The sequence below is a fragment of the Elgaria multicarinata genome, chromosome 3 (assembly GCF_023053635.1).
Source record: "Elgaria multicarinata webbii isolate HBS135686 ecotype San Diego chromosome 3, rElgMul1.1.pri, whole genome shotgun sequence".
Lineage (NCBI taxonomy): Eukaryota > Metazoa > Chordata > Lepidosauria > Squamata > Anguidae > Elgaria > Elgaria multicarinata.
The window spans coordinates 17,383,456-17,407,634 of record NC_086173.1 but is presented as its reverse complement, the minus strand read 5'-3'; the positions used below and the strand labels follow the sequence as shown (position 1 = coordinate 17,407,634).

At 46.0% G+C, this 24,179-nt stretch overlaps 1 protein-coding gene across 1 annotated transcript in view; it reads right to left on the bottom strand.

The window, feature by feature from the left end:
* The window catches only part of WNK3 (WNK lysine deficient protein kinase 3), a 135,236-nt gene that overhangs the window by 35,795 nt on the left and 75,262 nt on the right, over nucleotides 1-24,179 (bottom strand). Inside the window, exons 4-15 of the mRNA XM_063119456.1 lie at nucleotides 23,731-23,951; nucleotides 20,519-20,676; nucleotides 16,894-16,982; nucleotides 15,442-15,661; nucleotides 13,503-13,791; nucleotides 11,726-11,913; nucleotides 7,863-8,033; nucleotides 5,191-5,691; nucleotides 5,086-5,154; nucleotides 4,693-4,896; nucleotides 4,306-4,470; nucleotides 2,089-4,263 (exon numbers count right to left, since the gene is read on the bottom strand). Coding sequence (XP_062975526.1) covers nucleotides 2,089-4,263; nucleotides 4,306-4,470; nucleotides 4,693-4,896; nucleotides 5,086-5,154; nucleotides 5,191-5,691; nucleotides 7,863-8,033; nucleotides 11,726-11,913; nucleotides 13,503-13,791; nucleotides 15,442-15,661; nucleotides 16,894-16,982; nucleotides 20,519-20,676; nucleotides 23,731-23,951 — 4,450 coding nt within the window. The remainder of the gene's footprint in view (nucleotides 1-2,088; nucleotides 4,264-4,305; nucleotides 4,471-4,692; nucleotides 4,897-5,085; nucleotides 5,155-5,190; nucleotides 5,692-7,862; nucleotides 8,034-11,725; nucleotides 11,914-13,502; nucleotides 13,792-15,441; nucleotides 15,662-16,893; nucleotides 16,983-20,518; nucleotides 20,677-23,730; nucleotides 23,952-24,179) is intronic.

Genomic DNA, 24,179 nt, shown 5'->3' with positions numbered 1-24,179 from the left:
GCATTAAGGGGAAAGGAAACCAATAAAGGAGGGGGCAGGTTGTTCACATAGGACAGTAGGAGCTGTATAAAGCCCTATATGGTTCAGGTCCAGGTTATTCGAAAGACCGTATTCTCCCTTATGAGCCTGCCCGTGCTTTGAGATCTTCTTTCAGTCCCACTTTCTTCACAGGCACGCTTGGTGGGAACATGGGAGAGGGCCTTCTCGGTGGCTGCTCCAGTGTGCTCTGGAACTCTCTTCCCGGGGAAGCTAGGCTGGCTCCCTCCTTGATGGGCTTTCGGAAGCAGGCTAAAACTTTTTTGTTCCAGCAGGCCTTTGGAGAATAGTCTGGCCCTCCATCTATGTTAATGTCTTATAATTTTGCTGTGTATTTTAAATGTTTATGGTTTTGTTTCCCCCCCCCCCCCATGTATATTTTAAACTTTGTAAGGCCGCCTTGAGGCCCAGCACTGGGCAAAAGGCGGGATAATAATAATAATAATAATAATAATAATAATAATAATAATAATAATAATAATAATAGGACAGGAATGAGACAGAGTTGGAAGGGGAAAAAGACTGCCGGGCAGTGAAGGATCCTGGTTGAGATCGCCAGGATTGCTCAACAACATGGGGTGACTAAGAGGTAATAGGAAGAATATCTGGTTTGCAGAGGCATGGAATCAATGAAAGGAGGGGCTGGGTTTGCTATCTTTTCTCTTTGTTTTTTTTTGACAGGGCTGTTTGATTATAACAATTGTTCAATTGTTCAAATGCAGTCTCACCTGCATATAGCTCTCACAGAAGGCTATGCCTGCCGGTTTATCTAAATTCTTTGTTGCAGTTAGAAACACTCAAATCTGATTAGCGAGAATTTATTAGAAAATGGGAGCGAGGGGACTTTTTTTTCCTTTTTAATTCTGCACCCTCTTGAAAAGGACAATAGTTTCTCTTTAAAAGATTTGTTTGCACTGAAGAAAAAGTAACTTTGACAGCAGCATGCTAAACACAGTTCAGCATAAATGAACCCAAGCTATGAGGATCTCAACCTCATAGTCCAAAATCCAATTCCACAAGCAGAATAGAGTCCCAGACCAACCCCTTTTTATGACAGCTTTACCAACTACTAAATGGCTTAGGTCCATGGTACTGAAAGGACTGTCTCCTCTCATATCACCCTGCCTGCACCATAAGATCTGATGGGGAAGCCCTTCTCTGTGTCCCAACCTGAGTAACTGCTAAATTGAACAGGATGCATGAGAGGGTCATTCCTGAGGTCACATCCCATTTGTAGAATTATCTCCTACAAGCGGTTTGTTTGGCCCCGTCTTTTTAGCAATCCATACTATCTGTTTTTTTGGATTTTAAATAGTTTAACTGTAATTTTGGGGGATGTTTTAGCTGCCCTGAGCACTATTTTTATAGTGGAAAGGTAGCTGCAAATTATCTTAATAAATAATACATTCTTTATTAACTATCTTAAGAGATATTACATTCTACAATATGGTTGTTTGTATGCACTGATCCTGAAGGCATGATCCATGAAGTTTCTGTTTTAGTACAATCTAAAACTTTGGAGTCCTGTGTGGCTAAAAAGGCAGAAGACATTACCTATACTGACTATTTTAGAGGACATTATGCCTATTTTATGTATCATCCACCTTTCTGTTGTGGTTTGTTGTAGTTTATTAGGATTTTAAAATAATAATTATTATATTTTGTAAACCACCCTGATACTATAAGATGAAGGGGAGCATCAAAAATACTTTTAAATAAATAAAAATCTTTTTGGTTCTGGGTATCTGTTTTCTCGCTTCACACATTTGCTTTAGTTTTATTTAGGTTGGTACCTGTGGCAGCTTCCCTTCTGTGGCAAACTGGGATGGTTATCAGGACTGTGGCACAAGGGGGGAAGGGTTAACCCCCCACTTCCTGTGGTCCCGATCCTAATCAGATTCCGCATGGCTGTTATTTAATGGAATGAAGTTTAGAATTTAAAAAAACACCTCACTAAATCCTAGGATTGAAATACCAAGCCATTTTTTGTCTCTTTCTCTGCGGTTAGGGGGGAAATGCATGAAAACAGACTCTTTATGACAACAGGCATACCTGTGGAGTATCATGTCCTTGAACATGCCCTTGGTGTGTCTGAGTCACTGCACTAAGAGATGATTGCTGGTTAACAGGTGCTTCCACAGGACTCTTAGAAGGCACCTGCTTCTGGACGGCTGACTCTGCCGATAACACTGATGTCTGACACATCGGCTGCTGTTGAACACATGCTGGCTGTACTGACGGAGGGGCAAATGGTTGGTTATTGTCAGCTGGCTGAAATGCCTGAGGCTGCTGGAGGAGACTAGCACTGTGTAGAAGCTCTGGCAGTTCTGATGGCTGTTGCAATGCATATGCTTGATCCAGCTGTTCTGGCACAGAAGACAGAGTCTGTAACATGTTTGGGACAGGCTGGGGGATTGTGGCTTTGAGCAGCTGAGGAATAGGATTCTGGCTTAGTTCCTGGTAAGGAGGCTGTGGTTGCATTTGTGATATAAAAGACGGCTGAGATGGGCCAAAGGGGGTCATTGGTTGTTGTCCTTCTGCAATCCTCTGTACCATGTTAGGAGGCTGTAGCTGCTGATGCCCTATGCCAGAATCTTGCTGTATCAGATACGTTGGTGGCTCAGGCTGGTGCTGCTCAGAAGGGTAAGCACGGATTTCCATTGGTTGCGATGAGCAAACCGGCTGATCCATGCAGCCAGTGTCACCATCCTTCATCATATATAATGATCGCTCAGGAGAATGCATGGCCAAACTTGGTTGATCGGTGACCTGTACTGCTAAGTGAGCTTGCTGGACCTCTGGAGTTTGAGCAAGATATGGTGGTGGTTGGGTAATGTAAGTTGCCTGCCCTTGGTAAAAAGGCTGCACTGGATATGTTGGTTGGTCCAGGGGCTGTCCTGAATAGACCCCAGGAGCGGCATAAACCCGTTGCTCTGGGCAGGGAGGTTGATCCGTGCCCTGCACTGTGTAAGTGACATGCCTCTGACATGCGGCTTGCTCTAGGCCCTGCATCTGGTTGGTTGGCTGTACTTGGTGTGTCAGCTGCTCTGAGGCTGGTAATTGGTGTGGGGGCTGTGCTGGATATATTAGCTGCTCTTGGCCTTGCAGCTGGTAGTGTGTTTGCATGGAGTAAGCCACCTGTTCTGGAGTTGAACCTGAGAGTTCAGCCTGCAGTTGCTTTTCCATGTCTTGCTGAGTCACAGCTGGCAGCTGCTCTATGGAGCTAGCATGGAGAACAAATTGCTCCTGCTTTTGCTGCTGCAGAGGCAGGTGAAATAACATCTGTTGCATTACACAAGGATGCTGATCTGTGGATTGGTGCAACTGAATAGCCTGCTGCTCTTGCTGGGACAGTGAAGGCTGTGCCAAAGTATCTAGGGGCATTCCTGGATACTGCAGACACTGCTGTGTTGGTGCCAGGGCCTGTGGTATGGAAGAGACCTGGTGTACAGACACAACGTGCTGGGGCTGTTGAATGGGACCCATCTGCTGAGATTGCTGGAAGGAGCTAATCTGCTGGGGAACTTGTGGAGATTGCTGAATGGAACCCAGTTGTTGCTGAGACTGCTGCATGGCTGCTGCCTGCTGAAGCTGTTGAACAGATGCCACCTGCTGAGGAACATGCTGGGGCTGCTGCATGGATGTCACCTGCTGGGGAACTTGCTGGGACATCTGCTGAGGCTGTTGAACAGATGCCATTTGCCGAAGCATCTGCTGGGGCTGCTGCATGGATGCCACTTGCTGGGGAACCTGCTGCGGAATCTGCTGAACCTGCTGCATGGATGCCACTTGTTGAGCCTGCTGCTGAGCCTGCTGCATGGACGCCACCTGCTGAGCAATCTGCTGCGCCTGCTGCATGGACGCCACTTGCTGTGCCTGCTGCTGCGCCTGCTGCATGGATGCCACTTGCTGCGCCTGCTGCTGTGCCTGCTGCATGGACGCCACTTGCTGTGCCTGCTGCTGCGCCTGCTGCATGGACGCCACTTGCTGCGCCTGCTGCTGTGCCTGCTGCATGGACGCCACTTGCTGTGCCTGCTGCTGCGCCTGCTGCATGGACGTCACTTGCTGCGCCTGCTGCTGCGCCTGCTGCATGGACGCCACTTGCTGCGCCTGCTGCTGCGCCTGCTGCATGGACGCCACTTGCTGCGCCTGCTGCTGCGCCTGCTGCATGGACGCCACTTGCTGCGCCTGCTGCTGCGCCTGCTGCATGGACGCCACTTGCTGCGCCTGCTGCTGCGCCTGCTGCACTTGCGCCTGCTGCATGGATACCAGTTGCTGAGCCTGCTGCATGGATGCCGCCTGCTGCGCCTGCTGCGCCGGCACCACTTGCTGAGGCTGTTGCTGAGCCTGCTGCATAGATACCAGTTGCTGAGCCTGCTGCATGGATGCTGCCTGCTGCGCCTGCTGCTGAGCCTGCTGCATGGATGCCAGTTGCTGAGCCTGCTGCATGGATGCCGCCTGCTGCGCCTGCTGCGTGGGCACCACTTGCTGAGCCTGCTGCTGTGCCTGCTGCATGGATGCCAGTTGCTGCGCCTGCTGCATGGACGCCACTTGCTGCGCCTGCTGCTGCGCCTGCTGTATGGACGCCACTTGCTGCGCGTGCTGCTGCGCCTGCTGCATGGATGCCACTTGCTGCGCCTGCTGCATGGATGCCACTTGCTGCGCCTGCTGCTGCGCCTGCTGCATGGACGCCACTTGCTGCGCCTGCTGCTGCGCCTGCTGCATGGACGCTACTTGCTGCGCCTGCGCCTGCTGCACTTGCTGCGCCTGCTGCTGCGCCTGCTGCATGGATGCCAGTTGCTGAGCCTGCTGCATGGATGCCAGTTGCTGAGCCTGCTGCATGGATGCCAGTTGCTGAGCCTGCTGCATGGACGTCACCTGTGGGGCAACCGGCTGAGCCTGCTGCTGAGCCTGCTGCATGGATGCCGCCTGCTGCGCCTGCTGTGTGGGCACCACCTGTGGGGCAAGCGGCTGAGCCTGCTGCATGGACGCCACCTGCTGCACCTGCTGCGTGGATGCCTCCTGCTGAACCTGGTGCATAGATGCCACCTGCTGAGCCTGCTGCATGGATGCCAACTGTGGGGGAACCTGCTGGGGTTGCTGTATGGAGCCCACCTGCTGGGACTGCTGCATGGGTGCTGCCGGCTGGGGAACTTGCTGAGGCTGCTGCGTAGCCACCACCTGCTGGGGAACTTGTTGGGGAGCTTGTGGTGTAGATGCCATCTGCTGAGCGGTTTGCTGAGTTGGTTGCATAGATGCCACCTGTTGGGGAACTTGCTGGGGTTGCTGAGCTGCCACAACTCCTTGCGGAGCTGACTGGAGAGCTGAGGAATTAGCAAGGCCCTGTGCCAAACCTTGTATGCTGTTGACAAACGGAGCTGAAGGCTGCCCCTGCAGCACAGGGGAATGACTGGCAGGCACAAAGCTAGCCGGAGGGTGCTCCAGTTCCACGGGTACTACTGCAGCAGCTGAAGCCTGGTTACCAATCCTAGCAGCAGAGGCCAGTTGTACGTTAGCTGACAGGTGCTTGTTCACCATCTGCGGAGAAGATATATTCTGAGGGGAAGTGACTGTCAAGATCTGCTGAGGGATGCCCATGGTGGATCCATCCAATGGCTGCCCCTCTGCACTGTAGGGTACCTGTGCATCTGGAGGCTGGTAAGAAAAAAATTTTTTTTTAAAGGAGGTTAAAAAGGAGGTCTTTGCACCGAGATCATATACTATAAAACGTCACAACAAGCACCAGAAGAACAACCCTGAGAACGCCATCTCTCTCACACAGAGAGCATTCAGGGCTGTTGCGTAAGTTATCAAATAGCAGCCTGTAAAATTCCATCACCTTGGCAACACACATTCAATGCTCTAAAATCATGGCCTTATATACAAGTTACATGTAGAGTAGCTAAAAGTCACTAGCACCTCAATGCAATTCCAGCAGTGCTTTAGTAGCTGGACAACAAGTATGTCTCTTGGCTGTGCTCTAAGCAGAATAAAAGGCTGGGCTAATAGGATGGATTTTTACATTTAGGGTGTCTGAGGAAGAACTACTTTTGTGAAGGTCCACTACATCTAGGGGCACACTTTGCAGGGAGCCAACAGCCACAACTGCGTTCCAGAAGCCCAGCCTGTTTCACATCCTTTGGGGTTTAAACTTGGGACAGGAAGAACTGCTGAGAAGGGGACAATTTGGAGGAGGGGAAAAATTAGGCAAGGGAAGAGTTGAATGCCCACTCTCCCCACTACTAGATGCACCCTCCAGTAGCATATTTTTCTAAGTCAAAGGCCAGTTGTCCTATTTAGCTACCTTTGCATGGAATCTATAATTTGTTCCTTAATGGGGGTTACACAACTTGATGGAGGAACTGGAGGGTTAAGTTTCTACGGGCCTCCAGCTTTTCCAGTTATGAACACAACAAGGGAAACACAAATCAAAGGATCTAGGGTCATCTGAATAAAAGCAGTCAGAGCTGAATGGCTTTGTTTTAACATACTGAGATACATTCTTAAGTGCAGCTTTCCTGTAAATCCAGGTATCCTTCCCAGCTAACCAGTGATGTTATTAATATCCTTACCTCAACCTCAAAGATTGTACACCAACATATAAGTCTTCTGATAACCAGCCATGTTAATTTGCTTCTAGCCCAATCTATTAGGTGGGCCTGGCAGAGTTTCTCTGCAATCTCTTTCAGCAATAGACATTAATCCTGAGGTTGGTTCCATGGACAAAATTTGTGTGATATTATTCATGCTTTCAAAGCAGCATGTGTAAGAGCGTCATCCGATTTGAAGGGGGGGGGAGAATTGCATTTCCTTACCATCGCTTTCCCCCCCATTTCTGTCCCTTAATACTGCCACTTTCTTTACACGGAGAAGAAAGAGGAAGTAAACGATCACCGCGTGGCGCATTCAATGGGCGTTTTTATCCCGCTGCTTCTCCTGCAAAGTCAGATTTTTCTGGCCTTTTTTTACAATGGGAAAATGAGCAGAAGGGGCGGGAGACACGTGGGAGGAGGATGGCATTGTCAAAAGGACCTGCGAAAAACCATGAGTGGGCAGTCAGGAACGTGCGATAAAACGCTCGTCTGATGACGCTCTAAAACTCTCTGCTTTTATTTTTAAGAAAAAGCATCCATGGGACCCCGAACTAAAATATGGTATTATTTTGTTATGCACTTAAGCCCAAACTGCACATTACAATGCAGTGATGTGTAATGTTAGCTCGGTGTCTTCTTTTCTACTGCAAACTGTTCTCAGGAGAGGGAAATTTGCAACACAGAAACAGCTGGGGGACGTTTAACTCACCTTCCCCCCTGCCCAGCATTTTTCTCCTGAATTTACAGCTCCACAACTGTTTCCCTCGCCTCCTTCCCGTCAGTGCTTCAGGCCTCAGAAAGATGGCTCTGGGACCCTGGGGAGAGGGAACCAACTTGGGGGATAGTTTCAGCAGAAAAGGGCCAACTGAGAGAAGGGTGAAGCATTCCCTCTCCTCATTGCAAATTGCTCTCTCCTGTGGATCTTTTGCAGTGGGAAAGTGACCATCAGGCTAATGTCACATGCAGCTGTGTTCTGGACACGGCAATTCACACACACACCCCAAGTCCCCATGCAATGTTTGTTTGGCAGCATACATCTAGGCAGATTAAAAAGAGAACAAGAGCATCAGCTGAGCTCTCTCCCCACTTTAGCTAAGGACATGATTGCCTGCTATTGTCATATGAAGCCACTTGTGACGATATTGCTCAATGGCTAAAATGAGCTCATGGACACTTTGAGTGATTGTTCAAAAGGACAATTCTGCAAGACAGAGAATCGCTGAAGGTACTAACCAGCCTTGGTGTGAACTGCTGAACTGCAACAGGGGAGGCCTGGGCTTGGGGAGCTGCAGGGGGTGCCAAGGTGTGGGTAGATAGAGGTGAAGGTTGACTTTGGATTAGTGGTAAAACATTGGAGTGGGTCACATTTGTTGTCTGCTGCTGCTGCTGCTGCTGCACCTGGACCTGCATAAAGAATAATTAATGGACTGTTCTTAGAGAAATGAAGTGGTTGTTTACGTTCCAGCTTCCCTGGTCTCACCTGTCCTGTTTGCAGCCTCCTGTGACAAATTCTCTGGAGAGAATGGCTCAGTTCGGACATATTAGTCAATGGTGGATTATTTAATCAACTGTTGCTTAAATAGCCCACCATTGACGAGTGCGCTGTCTGTCAGGCAAAAACCACGCCACGGTTGATTATTTCCAAAAAACCAAAACAATGGAGATAACCAACAGTTTGCAGAGTTGTTTTTCTGCACAACTGTTGATTATCATGTCATGTGGTGGGCTCCGTTGATTATGTCTCCTGCCGACAGAGCCACGAGACAAGAGCAGCAGAAACCCCAGCCGCTCTAGCCCAGTAGGGCTCCACTGGCAGGGGAAACAATCCCATGCCAGCAACCGTTTGGGGAGCCCCAATCATACTGTCCCTTGGTGGGGCAGTGCGATCCTCGGCTCCCCACACGCTTTCAGGCATGAGCACATGATGTCCCTGGGTGGGGCGCCACCGATCACAGCGCTCCACATGTTCCCAGGGATGTGCATGTGCCTTGCCACCCCACCCCTATCCATCTGGAGATAGGCTTGAGGGGATGGAAGGAGCTCCTTTCAACTCCTTGAGCCTATCCTGAAATGGATCGTGGGGTGGGGAGGGCCAAGGATGTCTCCTGTGGCTGGACTTGCAATGTCCAACTGTCAGAGAAATCCATTCACTGATATTGGTGTGTGTGTGTGTGTGTGTGTGTGTGTGTGCAAGGATCCATGTTGCTCCTGTGACAAGCAAGATGGATTCTTCCGTGTCCCGTCCTCTTTTATGAGAACAGATTGGAAATCCTCTGCTGAGGCAGGAGGGATGCAGGGGAATCAGACACGCAAGCATCCCTTCTGCCACAGCAAAGGATTCCCCTTCCATCTCGCAAATGGGGACAGGTCAAGATGTGGAAGAATCAGTCCTGCTCGTCACGGGAACAGCTCAGCTCCTTGCGCCCCCCCGCCCGCCCATCCATCGCCATCATTTCTATAGCAACTGGGCAGTGGGCGGCGTTGTTATAGCCGTCCCATCCCTGTTGCTTTGGAGATGAGGGCGAAGGATGCATCGGCGCCAAGAGAACTTCTCCGCTGAGAGGGCATCGCTTGTCTCGATGGCACCTCTTCTGTCCCCATCTAGTTTCCAGGCAGAGAGCAGGGAGAGCTGTGACTGTCAGATCTCCCGGCTCTCTGCCTGGAAACTAGATGGGGATGGAAGAGTTTGTATGTTACAACAACCCAGGATTTTTTAAAACCCCTGGTTTGTTGTGCATGTGACAGCATGCCAGCATACTGCCTTATTCACAACAACCCACAATTTATTTATTCACAAAAGTTGTGGGTTGGCATGGCATGCGAACCAGGCCTTTGTCCTTAAAAGCTGGCTAACTTTGAACTGTGGAGTTCTGAGGATAAAATTGGTGTCTAAGGCCAATTCAAGAGCTAAGGATTTGAGAAAGGATTTGAACTCAGATCTACCCAGTTGTAGTCCAGCATCATCTGCTGGACTACACTGGTTCTTAATAACCTCAAGCTTGATAGATATAAATTTATATCTAAAAGGCTCTTTACCAGTCATTGGACTGGCCTTTTCATAATGTTGATGGAAAGTGCAGTAGATGGATCAAAGCCCTTGCATGCATTCTACATCAATACTATAACAATATTTCGTTTTTGTGAACAAACCTATGGTTAGCCAATCTGTGCTATGGAGAATGTGCCTCAGGAAGATGTCGCATTGGGTGCATTTAGACAACACTTTAGTCCACCGAGTGGGAATAGTCCACTCCACAGATGGCTATTTGCGGGGAAGTGCTGCTCTGTGGAGTGGATTATCCCCACTCTGCGGAGTTGTTGTCTCTCCCCCCCCCCCACTCCGCCCTCCCCACTGAATGGCGGTGCTGGTTACCACTTACCTTATCAGGGTGCTGCCATTATGTGGGGAAGAGAGGAGTGGGAGGAGAGACACACCATGCAGAGACATGCTGCAGCTGCTGCAGGAGTGACAGCCCCCAGCGGCAGATGAATCCCACCTCCTGTCATGAGGAGAAATGGCTCTGTTGGTGCTTCTTTCTCCAGTGACGGACACTGCGAAAGACGCACGATGGCCATCACTGGAGAAAGAAGCGCTGACGCAGCCATCTCTCTTCATGACAGGAAGTGGGATTCAACCGCCGCCATGGCCATTGCTCCAACAACAAACACAGCGCCTCCCCTGTCACTGGAGGTGACACGACCGCCGTTTCTCACTGCGCCCACGCAGAGGGACAGGCAATGGGAGCGCCACAGGCGCCATTGCGTACTTCGCTGGCGGAAGCCTCTCGTCACATGATGTGCGAGGGGACCACTCCAGAGCTTCCGCCTTCTGAGGCGGGTGTGTGCACAGAAACCTGCCGCAGAAGGAGGAAGCTCTGGAGCGGTCCCCTCACGTGTCAAGCTGCCAGAGGCTTCCACCAGCGAAAGATACATCGGTGCGGAAAAAATATTTTTGTTTCTCAATTTCCTGCATCTGTAACTCAAATACCTAGAATATGTCTCTTCCATTTTCTATCACTCATGAACTATACTCATATGTGCGCACAAATCGATTGGGAGAGGTTCAACGAACAGAGCTTCTCAAATTTGTTAGCAGAAGTCTGGCCCAGTAACATTTGACCACCGATCATTTACATTTTATTGTTTGGCTAGACATTTTGATGACTCATTTGACCATATCAAATAACAGAATATACAACTCATTATTTGTCATAAAAATACAAAATAGGTGCCGGAATATCTTTTCTAGGACCAGCTTTTGTGGATGTGGGAGGAACAACATCAGGGCCCCTCCATTCCAGGCTATAATAATTGTATGCAGGCTGGACAGACCTAGGTCTTCTGAAGTGGTTGACTAGTAGAGCTAACTGGTTAGAAAAGCCAGAAGCCTGTTCTACATGTGGGGCAAAATGAGGACATACAATGGACACTAGAGATAGAAAGTCACATTTTAAAATATTCCCCCATATGAAAATTCCATGCAAATAAATTTGACTTATATTCGTATATTCTGTTAAACTCAGATTTCTTACAACTGTGAATATTTCTGTATAAATCACAAGCTGATGGGGACGCAGAAGCTCAGGCCCAGGGGCCCAAACTAACTGTCCCAATCTGGCCCTCTAGGGGTCCCTTAAAAGCCACGCCCCCTACCCCTGGCCCCACTCCCTTTCTCCCAGCCACTGATTGTTGGTTTCCTGGCCTTTGTGCAGTTTTTTCTCCCCCAATGTAAAAGGTTGAAATGCCTGTCCTAAGGCTTCATTACTGGCAGTAAGAGCGTTAAGCTACCATATGTGGGTATCTTTGGCCTTGACCATTTTTCCTTCAGCCCTGGCCACCACTGGAATGTGACCCCTGAGAGCTTCTCTGAAATGATATTTGGCCCTCAGGCTGAAAAAGGTTCTGCGCCCCTCCCCTGCACCAACACTGCTAGTTAACAGCACCTTCCCCACCTAATAGCACCTTCCCCATCTTCTTTTATTCCTTCTCTGGGATCAACACAACCACAGCAATTTGTGCTGAAACTCCAGGGTGCAATAAATACAGTGTAGTTGGATTATCAGGCTAGGTGTTTAAGGAAATGATAGATCTCTTACCCCTGCCATGGGCTGGTAATGCCCCACCAGCTGCTGAGAAGTGTAGATTTGCCCCTGAACACTGTTTTCAGCTTGTGAGAGTTTGGGGGCTTGCTGAGCGCCTCTAATCTTTTCCGAGGAGAAGGTATGTTGACTGGAGGCATCGGACAGTATAACAGATCCTGTCCCTCTCTCAGATAAGCTATCAGCTGTGTCAGTGTGGGAGGAAGGAAAAGACAGAATATTAGCTCTGTCAGAAGAAGTGAAAAGCAGTTCCACTCCTTCTCCCCACCAGTGCCCCATGCAGACAAACTCTTAGGTATATACAGAGCAACATGTCTTGTCAACAAATGCACCTTCTACTAGGATCAAACACTTATTTGAGAAAGAACACAAAAAAATGCAAAACTGCTTTCTAGGAGAGGGCAAGGAGGAGTGGCCTGGCCATTTTCTTTTTTAAAAAAAGAATCAGCAGTATGTTGCTTCTGGTTGCTCCATTAACCCTATCATGTGGAACATCAGACGCTGCCTTAAATCAAGTCAGACTGTTGCTCCATCTAGTTCAGTTTTGCCTACACCTCCAGATGTTTTGGCCTACCACTCTCATGATCCCACACTATTGGCTATGCTGGTTAGGGCTGATAGGAATGATAGGCTAAAACATCAGGAGGGCCATAAGCTGCCCACCCCTTGACTACACTGACTGACAATGGCTCTCCAGGTTTTCAGAGGGGAATCTTTCCCAGGGATTGAACCCGGGACCTTTTGCATGCAAAGCAGTGGTTCTACCACTGAGCCACGTGGTTCAGATATATATGCCCCAAGCCTCTTTGGAATATTAGCTCTTGCTTCTACTAGAATCCTGTGTAGGCCAGTGAATAGAACTTGGACCAGGGTTCAAATACCTGCAAAGCCCATGAAGCTCATTGAGTTATGCTCTCCTAGCCTAATCTACCTCACAGGATCATTGTGAAGACAAAATGGGACAATCCTACCTATCAGAATGGCATCCTATGCAGGCCTGGATACACCAAGCTATTTAAGTTCTGGAGCCTAGGCGTTTTGAACAAGCAACAAAGAGGTTTTCACTGAATTCAGTTCAGTTTTGCCAGTCTTATTGTTTATTAATGTTTTATGTGTTAAAAATCAATAAAAAATTTTTTTTAAAAAAATCACTACATTCCTCACCCTCACCAAGCTGTTTTTTCTCTGAACGATAAAAGATACAGGCCCTTGTTTCTCATATCCTAGGGAGAAAGCAGTTGACGTGGGCAGCAATTCTGAGCAGTCAAATTGCTGAGAAAGAACGGGTTAAACAACCTCTTCCTCTTCTCCCTGGCTAGCCCTCAGGTAAAAGAAACAGGGAACCATACCTAAAGAGTAGTTCCACCCTGGTCTATACTTGTCTTCACCCTACTTGCCTATGAAGTGGAGGGTTTCTACTGAAGTGGCTGGAAAAGCACACTGACCAGATCTACTCAGCTAGTGCTGCTGTAATAAACTCACATAAGCTCAGAGAACCGTAGCACAGACTAATTTATTCCAGGGAGGAGGATTAACACTCCAGCAACCCATAATGTATATGGTATTAGCCAACAATTTAAACTAGGAGTAATAGCCAGAGAAATAAGTCACAGTTTACATGCTAATTAGCCTCCAATAAACCTGTAAATAACTGACCCACGAGCTCAATAAATGTCTCAAGGGAAGGAATTTGGCAGAACTAAATGACACTCAGATTCACCCTTTAGTTAAGCACAGGATTTGAGAAGACAGACTGACTTTGGTTGCTCATTACCAGTGAGGGAGGAGCTATGCTGAATTTGTTGAAGGATCTGCTGTCGGACATGTTGATCAACCTCCGTTTCCTCACATTCAGTCTTGCTCTGCTGGGAAGGAGTGCTGAAAGATGAGCCTTGTGACTGGAGTAATGGTAGCCCACTTGGAAGTTTGCTTTGAGAGTCCCTCCTCTCCTCCAGGTAGCCCACCTGTCTCCGCTCCCGTGTCTTCTTGATCAAGGCAACACGATCCCGGATGGATTTAGCTACAGCTTTGGAGTCGCTTTCATGAAAGAATCCTGACTTCACCTAGACATAAAAAAAAAAGTACAGTTCTGTTAAACATCACTCTACTCTTCCTAAAAAAGTATCCATCAGTGTTTGATCATGTTATTCACTACTTGAACATCACTCTAAACCAGGGTCCAATTGCAATGAATTTTGCACTGACCAGGTGCAAATCAATCTCGGACCTATTAAGCAGAAAGCCAGTCAAACAAATAGCAAAGAGACAGACCCTCAAATGTAAATGCTGCTACACTTTGGTTATACGTTATTAAGTTAAGGTCAAATACATTGGATGGATCAATACCAGCTAGTGGTTATGTGGCTGTTCTAGCTGGCTGGTGGGCGGGTGATGCTTAAGCAATAGTCCCTTCCATACACACACGAAAAGAAGTGAACAGATGCAGTGCTATGACTCCTTTCCGTATCATCAGCTGTTGCTTGTCAGGTTGCCGTGTAGCCAAATGTTTTGTGAAAACAAAACCAAGGCAACAAGCAAGGCAGAGTGAAGAATCTACAGTCTAAACAGATAACATGGGCAAAGGAAGGCAAAGGAAACACAGCCACTAAAGGAAGGGAGGAAGGAAGATGCCTTCACTTATACAGTATCTTAATCACCTTTTGCCTGGCTTATCATCAACGTATTGTAAGTGAGTATAAACAAGCCAGCTCTGATGAAACCCCAGCGTCATGCAGCTTCAGAGATTATGCTGGGGAAAATGCTCACCCACTGGTCCCTATCTGACCTCATGGTGCTTCTCAGTGTGTACAAATATCCTGAAAGTGTCATGACGTCTTATAAGTAAAACTCACTATCTTGATTAATACAATGGATAATGGTTATTTCTCCATTCATCTTTACATAACTAAGAGATGAAACACAATCAACAGTCTCGTCTGATGTATCTGTTTGCACGGCTGTAGATTGATTGATTGATTGATTGATAAATAAAATATCTTGCCCTCCAGTAATATTTACAAGGTGGCTTACAAAAGAAAAGATAGAAACAAAATACAAAATTACAACAAAAAAGCAGAAAAACAGGGATTATATTCAATATTTATATTTATTAGCATTTCAGACTTCAGGGGAAGGGTGAAATGTTTGAATACTCACTCCATTTATGAACGTTTCCCTGCTCATAGAAAACTAGGGAGAATCTAGAATCACAGCTTCAGGGGTCAGTGGGATTTATGTCAGAGAATCGACACAAAGAGGAAGATCCCCCTCAGTCCTTGATCCAAAATCCCCCCTCTCTTTTCCTCCCTCTCTCTCACAGACACAGCTGCTTTTTAAAAAAGAAAAAATGTGGGGACAGAACTTGCAGTTTGACCCTGGCATGCCATGGAAAAGGTTCCAGACTAGCATACTTCTGGGTTTACTTCTGTGTAATCCTATTTAGGATTGGGCTGCAAAAATATTTGAACTTGTAAACCAAACTTTGAATGTTATACAACAGAGTAGACAAAGTTTACCCAGTGGAAGACATTTGGATCATAGGAGAGGACTATGACAAAGTAGCAGACAACTATGACAATACAAGGAGACTGTGAAAGACTGGATATAAAATGGTAGACAGCAAACCCCCATGTTGGAAATGAGGCAAAGGAAGAAGCTGGAAATTCTGTCACACAACAGGGAGAAGTGGTACAGCAAGCAATGCCGATACTCACCATTTCACAAGATACTTCCTCTGGGACATCTGTTTCCAGGTTAAAACTGAACTCAATAGCTTCGTTATCTTTGTGCTTGCCTTTCAGCTTCTTGGGATCTTCCACCCAAAGTCTCAAAGCCAGGGAGGAATTTAGCCCATCATCATCCTCTGCCAGCTCCACTCTGAGTCCAGTGTCCTCAGCAAAGAAGGCATGGTTCAAGAGATCTTTGATAGATAGCCTGATAGTGATAATGAGAAAGGTGACAGAGTGAATGCCTTAGGAGTCCCATACCAAAGGTACATGGACAGCTGGTGGGCTGCTCTTCCATGGAGGCCTTCCCTAATATGCATTATATTTATTGATTTTTGTAAAACTCTCTCAGTGTGAGCTATGGAAGTTTAAAACAAGAACAAACAATAATTTAGTAAAATTATCCCAAAATCAGACAAAAACATTATCAGCAACCAACCAACATGCATAAGATAAAATGCTAAATGAAGCAGAAAACCTTCTTGTCTGCTTAAAGGAAAATACAGTGGAGACCAAATGGACTTCCTTAGGGAGAGAATTCCAGAAGTAACTCAGTATACACATAGTCATAGTTTTAGGACTGGATCCAAAGAAGCCACCAATGAAAGGGGATGGCCGAAGGCAACCTTCCTGCCCTCTTCTCTCTTGGTAACCCCCTGAAACGCATCCCCTGCTCATGGAAGAGAGTCTTTGGTTGATTTTCTGTGATTCCCCCCTTCCCCCTCAGCCCACTGTGCCACAGCCCACCCCATTTAGGAGGGCCCCGACCCACAGGAGAGGCTGAATTCCACCCACCCCCTTCTGCCAGTGCTTCTCTGAATCCAACATGGTTCATCACTCTTTCAAGAGGAATCAAGCAGACAACTGCATTTCACTTACCCTCAAGACCATGCTACAGGTAAAAGACAAACAGAGAGAGAGAGAGAGAGAGAGAGAAAGAAAGCAACCATCCAAAACCCCAGTTTTCAAGGAATGAAGAATCTCACCACCCATCACTTAGAAAAGCTAGAGAACCAATAAGTTGCACCTCTCTGTTTTAAATGACCAGATTTCACGCTCCTCCATGAACCAAGAATAGGTGTTCTGGGATCCAAGCTCGTCTGCTCAAACACACACCAAAATTTTAATTCCTTTATTTTGTTATTGCTTCTCAGGGCCTTCCACTTCCATTATATATAGTTTCTCATACTCAACATTTTGGATACGAGCCAGGCAAATCCCAATTCAGCCATGTGACATACATTGTGTAAGCTTAATTTCCTTTCAGTTCAAAGGGGCTTATGCAGGTGCTTAAAAGTGCTATACTAAGCAGGAATGCTTTGCTTAATCAAGTCCTTTGTTGCCAATACCAGCAGACCTCTATTAACAGCCACAAAGGCTACCTCTTAATTTATGGTACACAGAGCAATTGGAGGGGCACAAAATGGAGGACCTGCCCACCTTTCAGACTTGTTTTGCCGAATGCAGCCTTCAATGATCTCTTTCACCTCTGGGTCAGTCACTTTGTTAAAACTGGCAGGTTTAATGCCCTAGGAGAGAAGGGATATGGTTGTTAATAGATAATACCCAGTAGGAGTTCTCTCTGCTGCAACTAGACAGAATTAAGGAAAATCGCCAGTTTACAGTGATGAGGCTCTTCCAAGCAGCCTAAGCTGGTGGAATTTTGGATCTTAGCACCACAAACCCCCGATGCTGAAGGCATTTACTTGGAAGAACATTATACTGATTTCAGTCCAATTGTCTTGCAAACTGTGGCCATTATTCCACTTTTTTAAAAAACAACAACAACCCAGCTATTGCTTCTAAATCAGATCAGGCTGGACATCCAGGCTTTATGCTATATTGTGAAAGGAGTCAAAATCCATTCTAATCCATTTGACTAATCTCTTCCTTTAGCTTTATCTGGCCATTCACACCCAGATATAAGAACATTTCATGATTGTGCATGAAAACTAACCTAATACAGAAAAAAAGCTATATCCTAGACTTTTCCCCTTATATAAATGAATAAGGAAAAAGAAAACATTTTGTTGCAATGGTCAGAATCTGTCTTCAACTCCCAGAAGGCATCTTTCTAGTAACAATCCTCAGATCCTGGAAATTATAATGACAGATAGTGTGATGTAGTTGTTAAGACTAGTTAGAGCAGGGCTGGGCAACCTGGTGCTGTCTAGGTGTTTTGGACTACAACTCCCGTAAGCCTCAGACAGCATGGCCAATGGTCAGGGATTGTGAGAATTGTAGTCCAAACATTTGGAGGACACCGAGTTACCTATCTGTGGGTTACATAATTGAAATCGTACCAGGGAGACCTGGTTCCAATCCCTACTATGCGATGAAGCTCACTGGAAGCATGGTTACTCAGAAATAAGTCCCACTGGCACTGTTCAGAAGACACTTTAAACCATGGCTTTAACCACAGTGGTTAAGCCAGAAAGCCAGGCCGTGTTCAGAAGACACCTTAAACCACAGCTTTAACCACAGTGAATAAGATTTTTTGCCTTAGTCACTGTGGTTAAAGCCGTTGTTTAAATTGTCTTTTGAACACAGCTCAACTTTCTGGCTTAACCACCATGGTTAAAGCCATGGTTTAAGGTATCTTCTGAATGGGGCCATTGTATTCAGGGTGCTTGCTCCCTAGTAAGCATGTTTAGGATTGTAGCCTGGCAGACCTTGGGCTAGTTGCCATGTTGTTCTGAGCTCCTAGGAGAAAGGATAGGATATAAAAATAATCTTAGTAGGAACTCAGTGGGGTGCCTTAAGGCAAACCTGCATAATGGAAATGATAATATTGGTCACTTTTACAGGCTTACTAAGAAGCTGTATAAAGCACTCTGAAAGGAAAAAGTAATAAATATACATTATTTTTCATTATTATTTATTGTGAATGTATCTGTTAAGAATTGCTTCTGAAATCCCCCCCAACTTATTTAGTGCTATCAAAATATATTTAAAGATAAAGATATATAATGAATTTGTGTTTCTAACCATCTATGCACACCTGTATTCTAATAGCATCAAAAGATTGGGGTTTGCACCCAATCCTGCCTGCCTGCCAGCAGAACAGAAGGGGTATAATGGTTCACCCCACACACACCTTGCAGCCTTCCCTACCCCACAAAGCACATAGAGGTCTGCAGAGAGAGGGGAGTAAGTCCAATCACATGGACATGTAAACCGCCCAGAGAGCTTCGGCTGTGGGGCGGTATATAAATGTAATTAATTAATTAAATAAATAAATAAATAAATAAATAAATAAATGAGCAGACATCCGCTTGTGCCACATTGTCACTGCCTTGGCGTGGTCAGCCATTGCCATTGCAATCCAGGAAACTCCAATGACCATGGAGGTCATGTCCTTGCCGCCCCCATCACCTGCTTCTCGGCGCAATTGCCTCCTCCTCCTCGACGCGATCACCCACTTCTTGACATGATTGGCCGCTGCTGCCACAATCCAGGATACTCCAGTAACCCTGAAGGGGTCCCCAAACGTTCCAAAGGTTCCCCACAGATGCCTGCTTTCCCTGGGCGGCTCTCTGGGGAAGCAGGTGGTTGCAGGGTGCCTGCGGAACATGAGGGGACCCCTCCAGAGTTACTGGAGTATCCTGGATTGTGGCTGCAGCAGCCAATTGTGCCAAGAAGTGGGCGATCACGTCGAGGAGAAGGCAATTGTGCCGAGAAAGAGGCGATGGCAGCGGCAAGGACATGTGTGCCCACTGTTCCTGGGCCCCAGTAAGTGCAGCTCTCCCAGGCACTGCATGCTGGGAGTTGTAGGTTGTAACTTGCTTACAGAGGCTGTGCAAGAAAATGATCATAAAATGGCAGGTTGGCCATAAAATGGCCTCCGTGTTTCGGATTTCTGAATCCAAGACCCGAGGCTTGCAGAGCCCTAGCTGTTATTATACATATATGCGTGCGCATGTGCACACTCAAAACAAGATATATATGAGTTTCATAATGAATGACCACAAATGTCACCAAAGACTGAGTACTCCGGCTAGCATGTTCAAATAATCCGAATTTAGACTGGGCAATAACTAGAGGCAGCCCTCCATGGCAGAAAGAGAGGCAGCTGCTTCAAATGGTGAATTTTGGATGCCATTAAGGCCAACAGAGTGGGAAGTTAGAACTCAGCCAAGAGGGCCTTTCATAAGCCCCATGGAAATGAATGGCTGTGCAACACACAGTAGCTCCTGTTTGTGTCAATGGAGCTTGTACAGGAGATCTTCCCAACAGATGGTGGGGAAAGAAGTTTCCATTTGGACTTTACTCCTCGGGCACCAAAGTGTTTTGGACCAGTCCTGCTGGCAGGACTTTATAGCCAAGTGAAAGAATACCAATATATGAAAAATGTGAAAACTGCAACCAACAAGAGGAAATGCCTTCAACGTCAACAGGCTTGGTTTTGTTAATAAATATACCCCCTCTCTTTCACGCACACACGCATGCACACACATACAAAAGCCTGCACGTTTGATCTGTTTTCTATTATCCTAATTTATAACTTTCATTCATCATGGCTACAGAATGAGGTATACACAATTAGCCAGAGGAAAAAAAATCTGTAGTGGTTTCAGTTATTTTGGATGTCTGAATCAACATAGTTATCATTTGAGTTGCCAGTCTCAATATGAAAGTGTGTGCCAGCTCGAAGGAAAAGACTGGGTAGGGGATTGACACTTGTTTGGCCCAATAACGACAGTAGGAAGACAGCTGGTAAACTTTCGGAATAGGCAGCAACAGGGATCAATACAATGAAACGAGCTGGACAGAAATATGGTTTGTTCCATTTAACTTTTGGCCTTGGTTAGCAACAAGTTTAACTTTCACAGTGTGGCATCTAAACACCAAACAGCAATTTAAACTTTTTCAGTGAACATAACATCTAAAAAGATCAGCTGTTCTGGAAAGAACTCAGTAAAGTCTGGGGAAATGTGTCGAGACTAAGTTTAGCAGCTGCTCTGTAGGGCAAGAAGACCAGCATTAGTTCTGACTAATAAGCTTAGCTGCCTTAAGCTGCCAATGTACAAGTTTACCCTAATGAAGAAGTTACATTTACACCTACACTGGTTACTTTTCTGTAGATTTGAGCAGCATTCTGACATTCAGAGTAAGGGTATTCAGAAGTTGCCATCTCCAGCATGCACATTCCAAAAGCATAGACATCCACAGACTCATCATAATGTTCTTCATACATCTCAGGAGCCATGAATTCAGGAGTTCCTGGGGGAAAAGGAAAAAAGGCTATTGATAGGTTGCTGCAATTATTCAATAAGCGTTTCCCATTTTCTATGCTGTTGCATCCTATATACTAAGGTGAGCAAAAGGTACTGTAGGTATCAAGCTACTCCGTGATTTGTGGTAGACTGACAAGGGTTTCAGAAATTCACTTCTTTAAAAAAATTCAATATAAAAGGCTTTCTCGCTGTGACTGTTAACACATTATTCAGGATTAAGTCCCAGTGTGATCAATGGGATTTGCTAATTTAGGATTTTAGTCTAAATGAGAGCTGGGGGCAGGGAAACCCAAGAGTGGACTGTTAGCTCAAGTTCTAGTACTGAAAACAAATTTCTCAGCTGAGCATGTGTTCAAAGACATCCTGTTCCTTAACTGTATTCCTGGCCTCTCCCCCAACACCAGAGAGGTATCAGCAGGCTTGTGGAAACTCCAAGATTTGCAGAAATACAAAAATGTCTTTACAAAAAAAAAAACCTAAAGGGAGGGAAAGGATGGGAATAGGACTGAAAGCAGTCCAATGAGGACCAAGCATATAGTGGATATGGAATGCCAACTGACTATTGGAGGGACAATGGAAAACCAGAGGGGAGAGTAGTGGGAATGGAATGGAATAATCCCAAAAAGAAGAAGGCATGGTTGGGCTCCTGAATAGAAAGTACTCCACACTGCAAGATGGTGTTACAGATCCCACACGTCCACCTTAATTTTGTATATTCTGACATCCAGAAACCCCCAAAGTATGTGTGTGTGTGTGTGTAGGGAGGGGATTGGAATTAGGATCTATAGCAAGAGTCCTCAACCTTTTTGGTCCAGTGGGCACATTTGGAATATTGAGAAAGTGTCTTCCAAAGTACCCTATGAATTGTAGTTTGTTCATTACCTGTAGACGCCCCTTCAAAGAACTATATTTCCTAAGATGACCTGGGAAGGGGAAAACTATTAAATCCATTTTGAGTCTATAGTGTAGATATGATCATAGTGTTAGATGTGCATGTATTCCATTGGGTTGTGTCCAATGGTGTTCTGCTGGCGAAAGGCAACCACCAGTGAAACAGATTTCCTCTTCTTCCTACGTGTCCTGCAGATCTGCTCTGGAAGGTTAGGGGACCCTCTGGGGAAGATTTGGGGCATGAGAGGCTGCAGGGAGAGGAGAGGACAGGGAAGTCCCATTGTGCGAGCAGACATCTGTTCATGAGAGGTTTGGATCCAACCCCATATATGTCTAATTCTATAGACACATTGTAACATAGCTATAATGCACATTACAAAGAGGGGAAGTCAGCGGTTTTATCAACCAATCCTGTATATCTCCTTCCAATATAGATATAATATCATGTTTTGTGTTGTTGTTCTAATTTAGCAAATTGTTTATTGGCACAGTCAGTCCTAGGATCCAGACATAAGATATGTGTAATCTAGAGATTCTATAGTACAGAAGAAATGGTTTTCTTTCTGCAACCATTTAAAGAAGGTAGGGGGAGTTTCTGACATTTGCATCAAGAAGACTGATCACTCGCCAACCAAATCCAGTTGTTTCTTATAGCCAGTAAGAAAAGAAGAAAAGAAAGCAATCCAAACACAGAAGTAGAAAATTGTTCTAATACATAGGAAGAATCACCTGGTGGTCAGGATTCTGGAGTTCCCATCTTTGGAATATTTTAAATGAACATAAGAGTTGATTTGTGAACGCTAATCCTTCACTAAAGTGGGCTGGCTAAAAATTTTTTTTAAAAAAAGTTCACTTTATAATTCTACAGTAAGATTAAATGGAAGTAAGGAATGAAAGCTATTTAGTGTATGTCAAAACAAAGATAATTCCAGAAAGCTTTAACAAAACTTCAGCAGTGTTTTGAAAATTAATATTTTAAGAGTTTCTCAATAGCAGATATGGAAAAATTATAAAACGCTTAGGTATGTTTCCGTACAGGTTTCAGCTGATACTGGTTGCTAAGCAACAGTAACAACGTGTAACGTCAGCTGATACAGGTTGCTAAGCCCCTTGCCCGACTCCTCCGGGCTTTCCAAGGTAATCCTACCCCCCCCTTTCTGCCTCTTCGCTCCCCACCCCCCATGAAGGGGGCAGCGCTACGGTCCAGAGCATGAGCGAGGCATGGCCGGGGTCCTTGGTAGCCGGGTGGGAGGCCGCTCGCCTGCTGCGAGCCGAGGCCCCGGCCTAATCTCATGCGAGCTGGGCGGGCGGCCCAAGGCTGACAGGAACCCCAGGGAAAGGGTGAGACCTGCTCCCCCTCCCCCCTCCCTCCCTGCCCCCCAGGTCTGCCAGACTGCGCTGTTTCGGCGGCCTCCAAGCAGCCCGCGCACCCACGATGGTATTTAATTAATTAACTTTAAGATATGCTAGAACGCCGTATGTTACACCGGGTACAGCTAGTATATATATATAAATCTATTACTAATTATCAGTAACTGAAAGCTTTGGGGTTTGTGGGAAGTGCAGAACCATTAATAAGCTATCTATCATTTGTAAGCCGGGGTGGTGGTGGGAATAGCTTATACTTTTTCTCTCCAAAAAAACTACTCCATCTAAATTACTTTAAATGTGAGAGTATCTATGCCCTGAGTTTGTACCTAACTAATTAAACTGGACTTGCATCCTCCATTAAACAAGGACAATTTGTGTGATCAAGGAAAGGGGCTGCAGGCTAGCAAACAGCACATGAATGAATTAATACAGATGAGTAACCACATTATGGCAACTCAGCCTTCAATCTTTAGACTGGAGGCTAGTTCCACTGTTCACACATGGGGAAATATACATGAAAATATTATGCTGGAGTATTTCAGTGATGCTTTTTGATCAAGGGCAACATCTGTGAGCTGGACCTTCATCATCTTATGGATTCAAAATGTTATACTAGAACTGGTTTTGAGCCAGCCGTAGGTAATCTGATATTGAACTGTTTTCACTAAAGCAGTAGCTCTGCCTGGATGAAAGTGTATATTTCAGTCTCTACAAAAACACACACACCACAAGACCACAAGTAGCTAGCCAGTGGAGTACACGAACACGCTATATTCACCAATGACACTCTTAGCGAATGATGTGCGCATTAAGGTGGCCAGTCCCAAGTCGCCAATCTTCACTGAACCAGTGGGTCCTGTGATGAAGATGTTGTCACATTTCAAATCACGGTGGATGATAGGCGGGGTTCTTGTGTGCAGGAAATGCAGCCCTTTTAAGATCTGTCGACACCAGCTCCTTAAGACCTTTGGCTTCATGACTTTGAAACGCTTTAAGTACCTATTACGAGAACAATACAATTGCAGATGGTCAGAAAGCTTTTATACATCAAGTTAATACATCAAGGCACATTAGATCAGAGTGGGGGGGTTTCAGTCAACCTTCTGTACAACCACTGGATTCTGTGCTCATCACCCAGGGGTTCTTGTGAAATTTTACTATCTCCCACCTCAAGCACTTCAATAATGCTCCTTCATAATTATTAAATTAGTACACACTTTTGCCTTT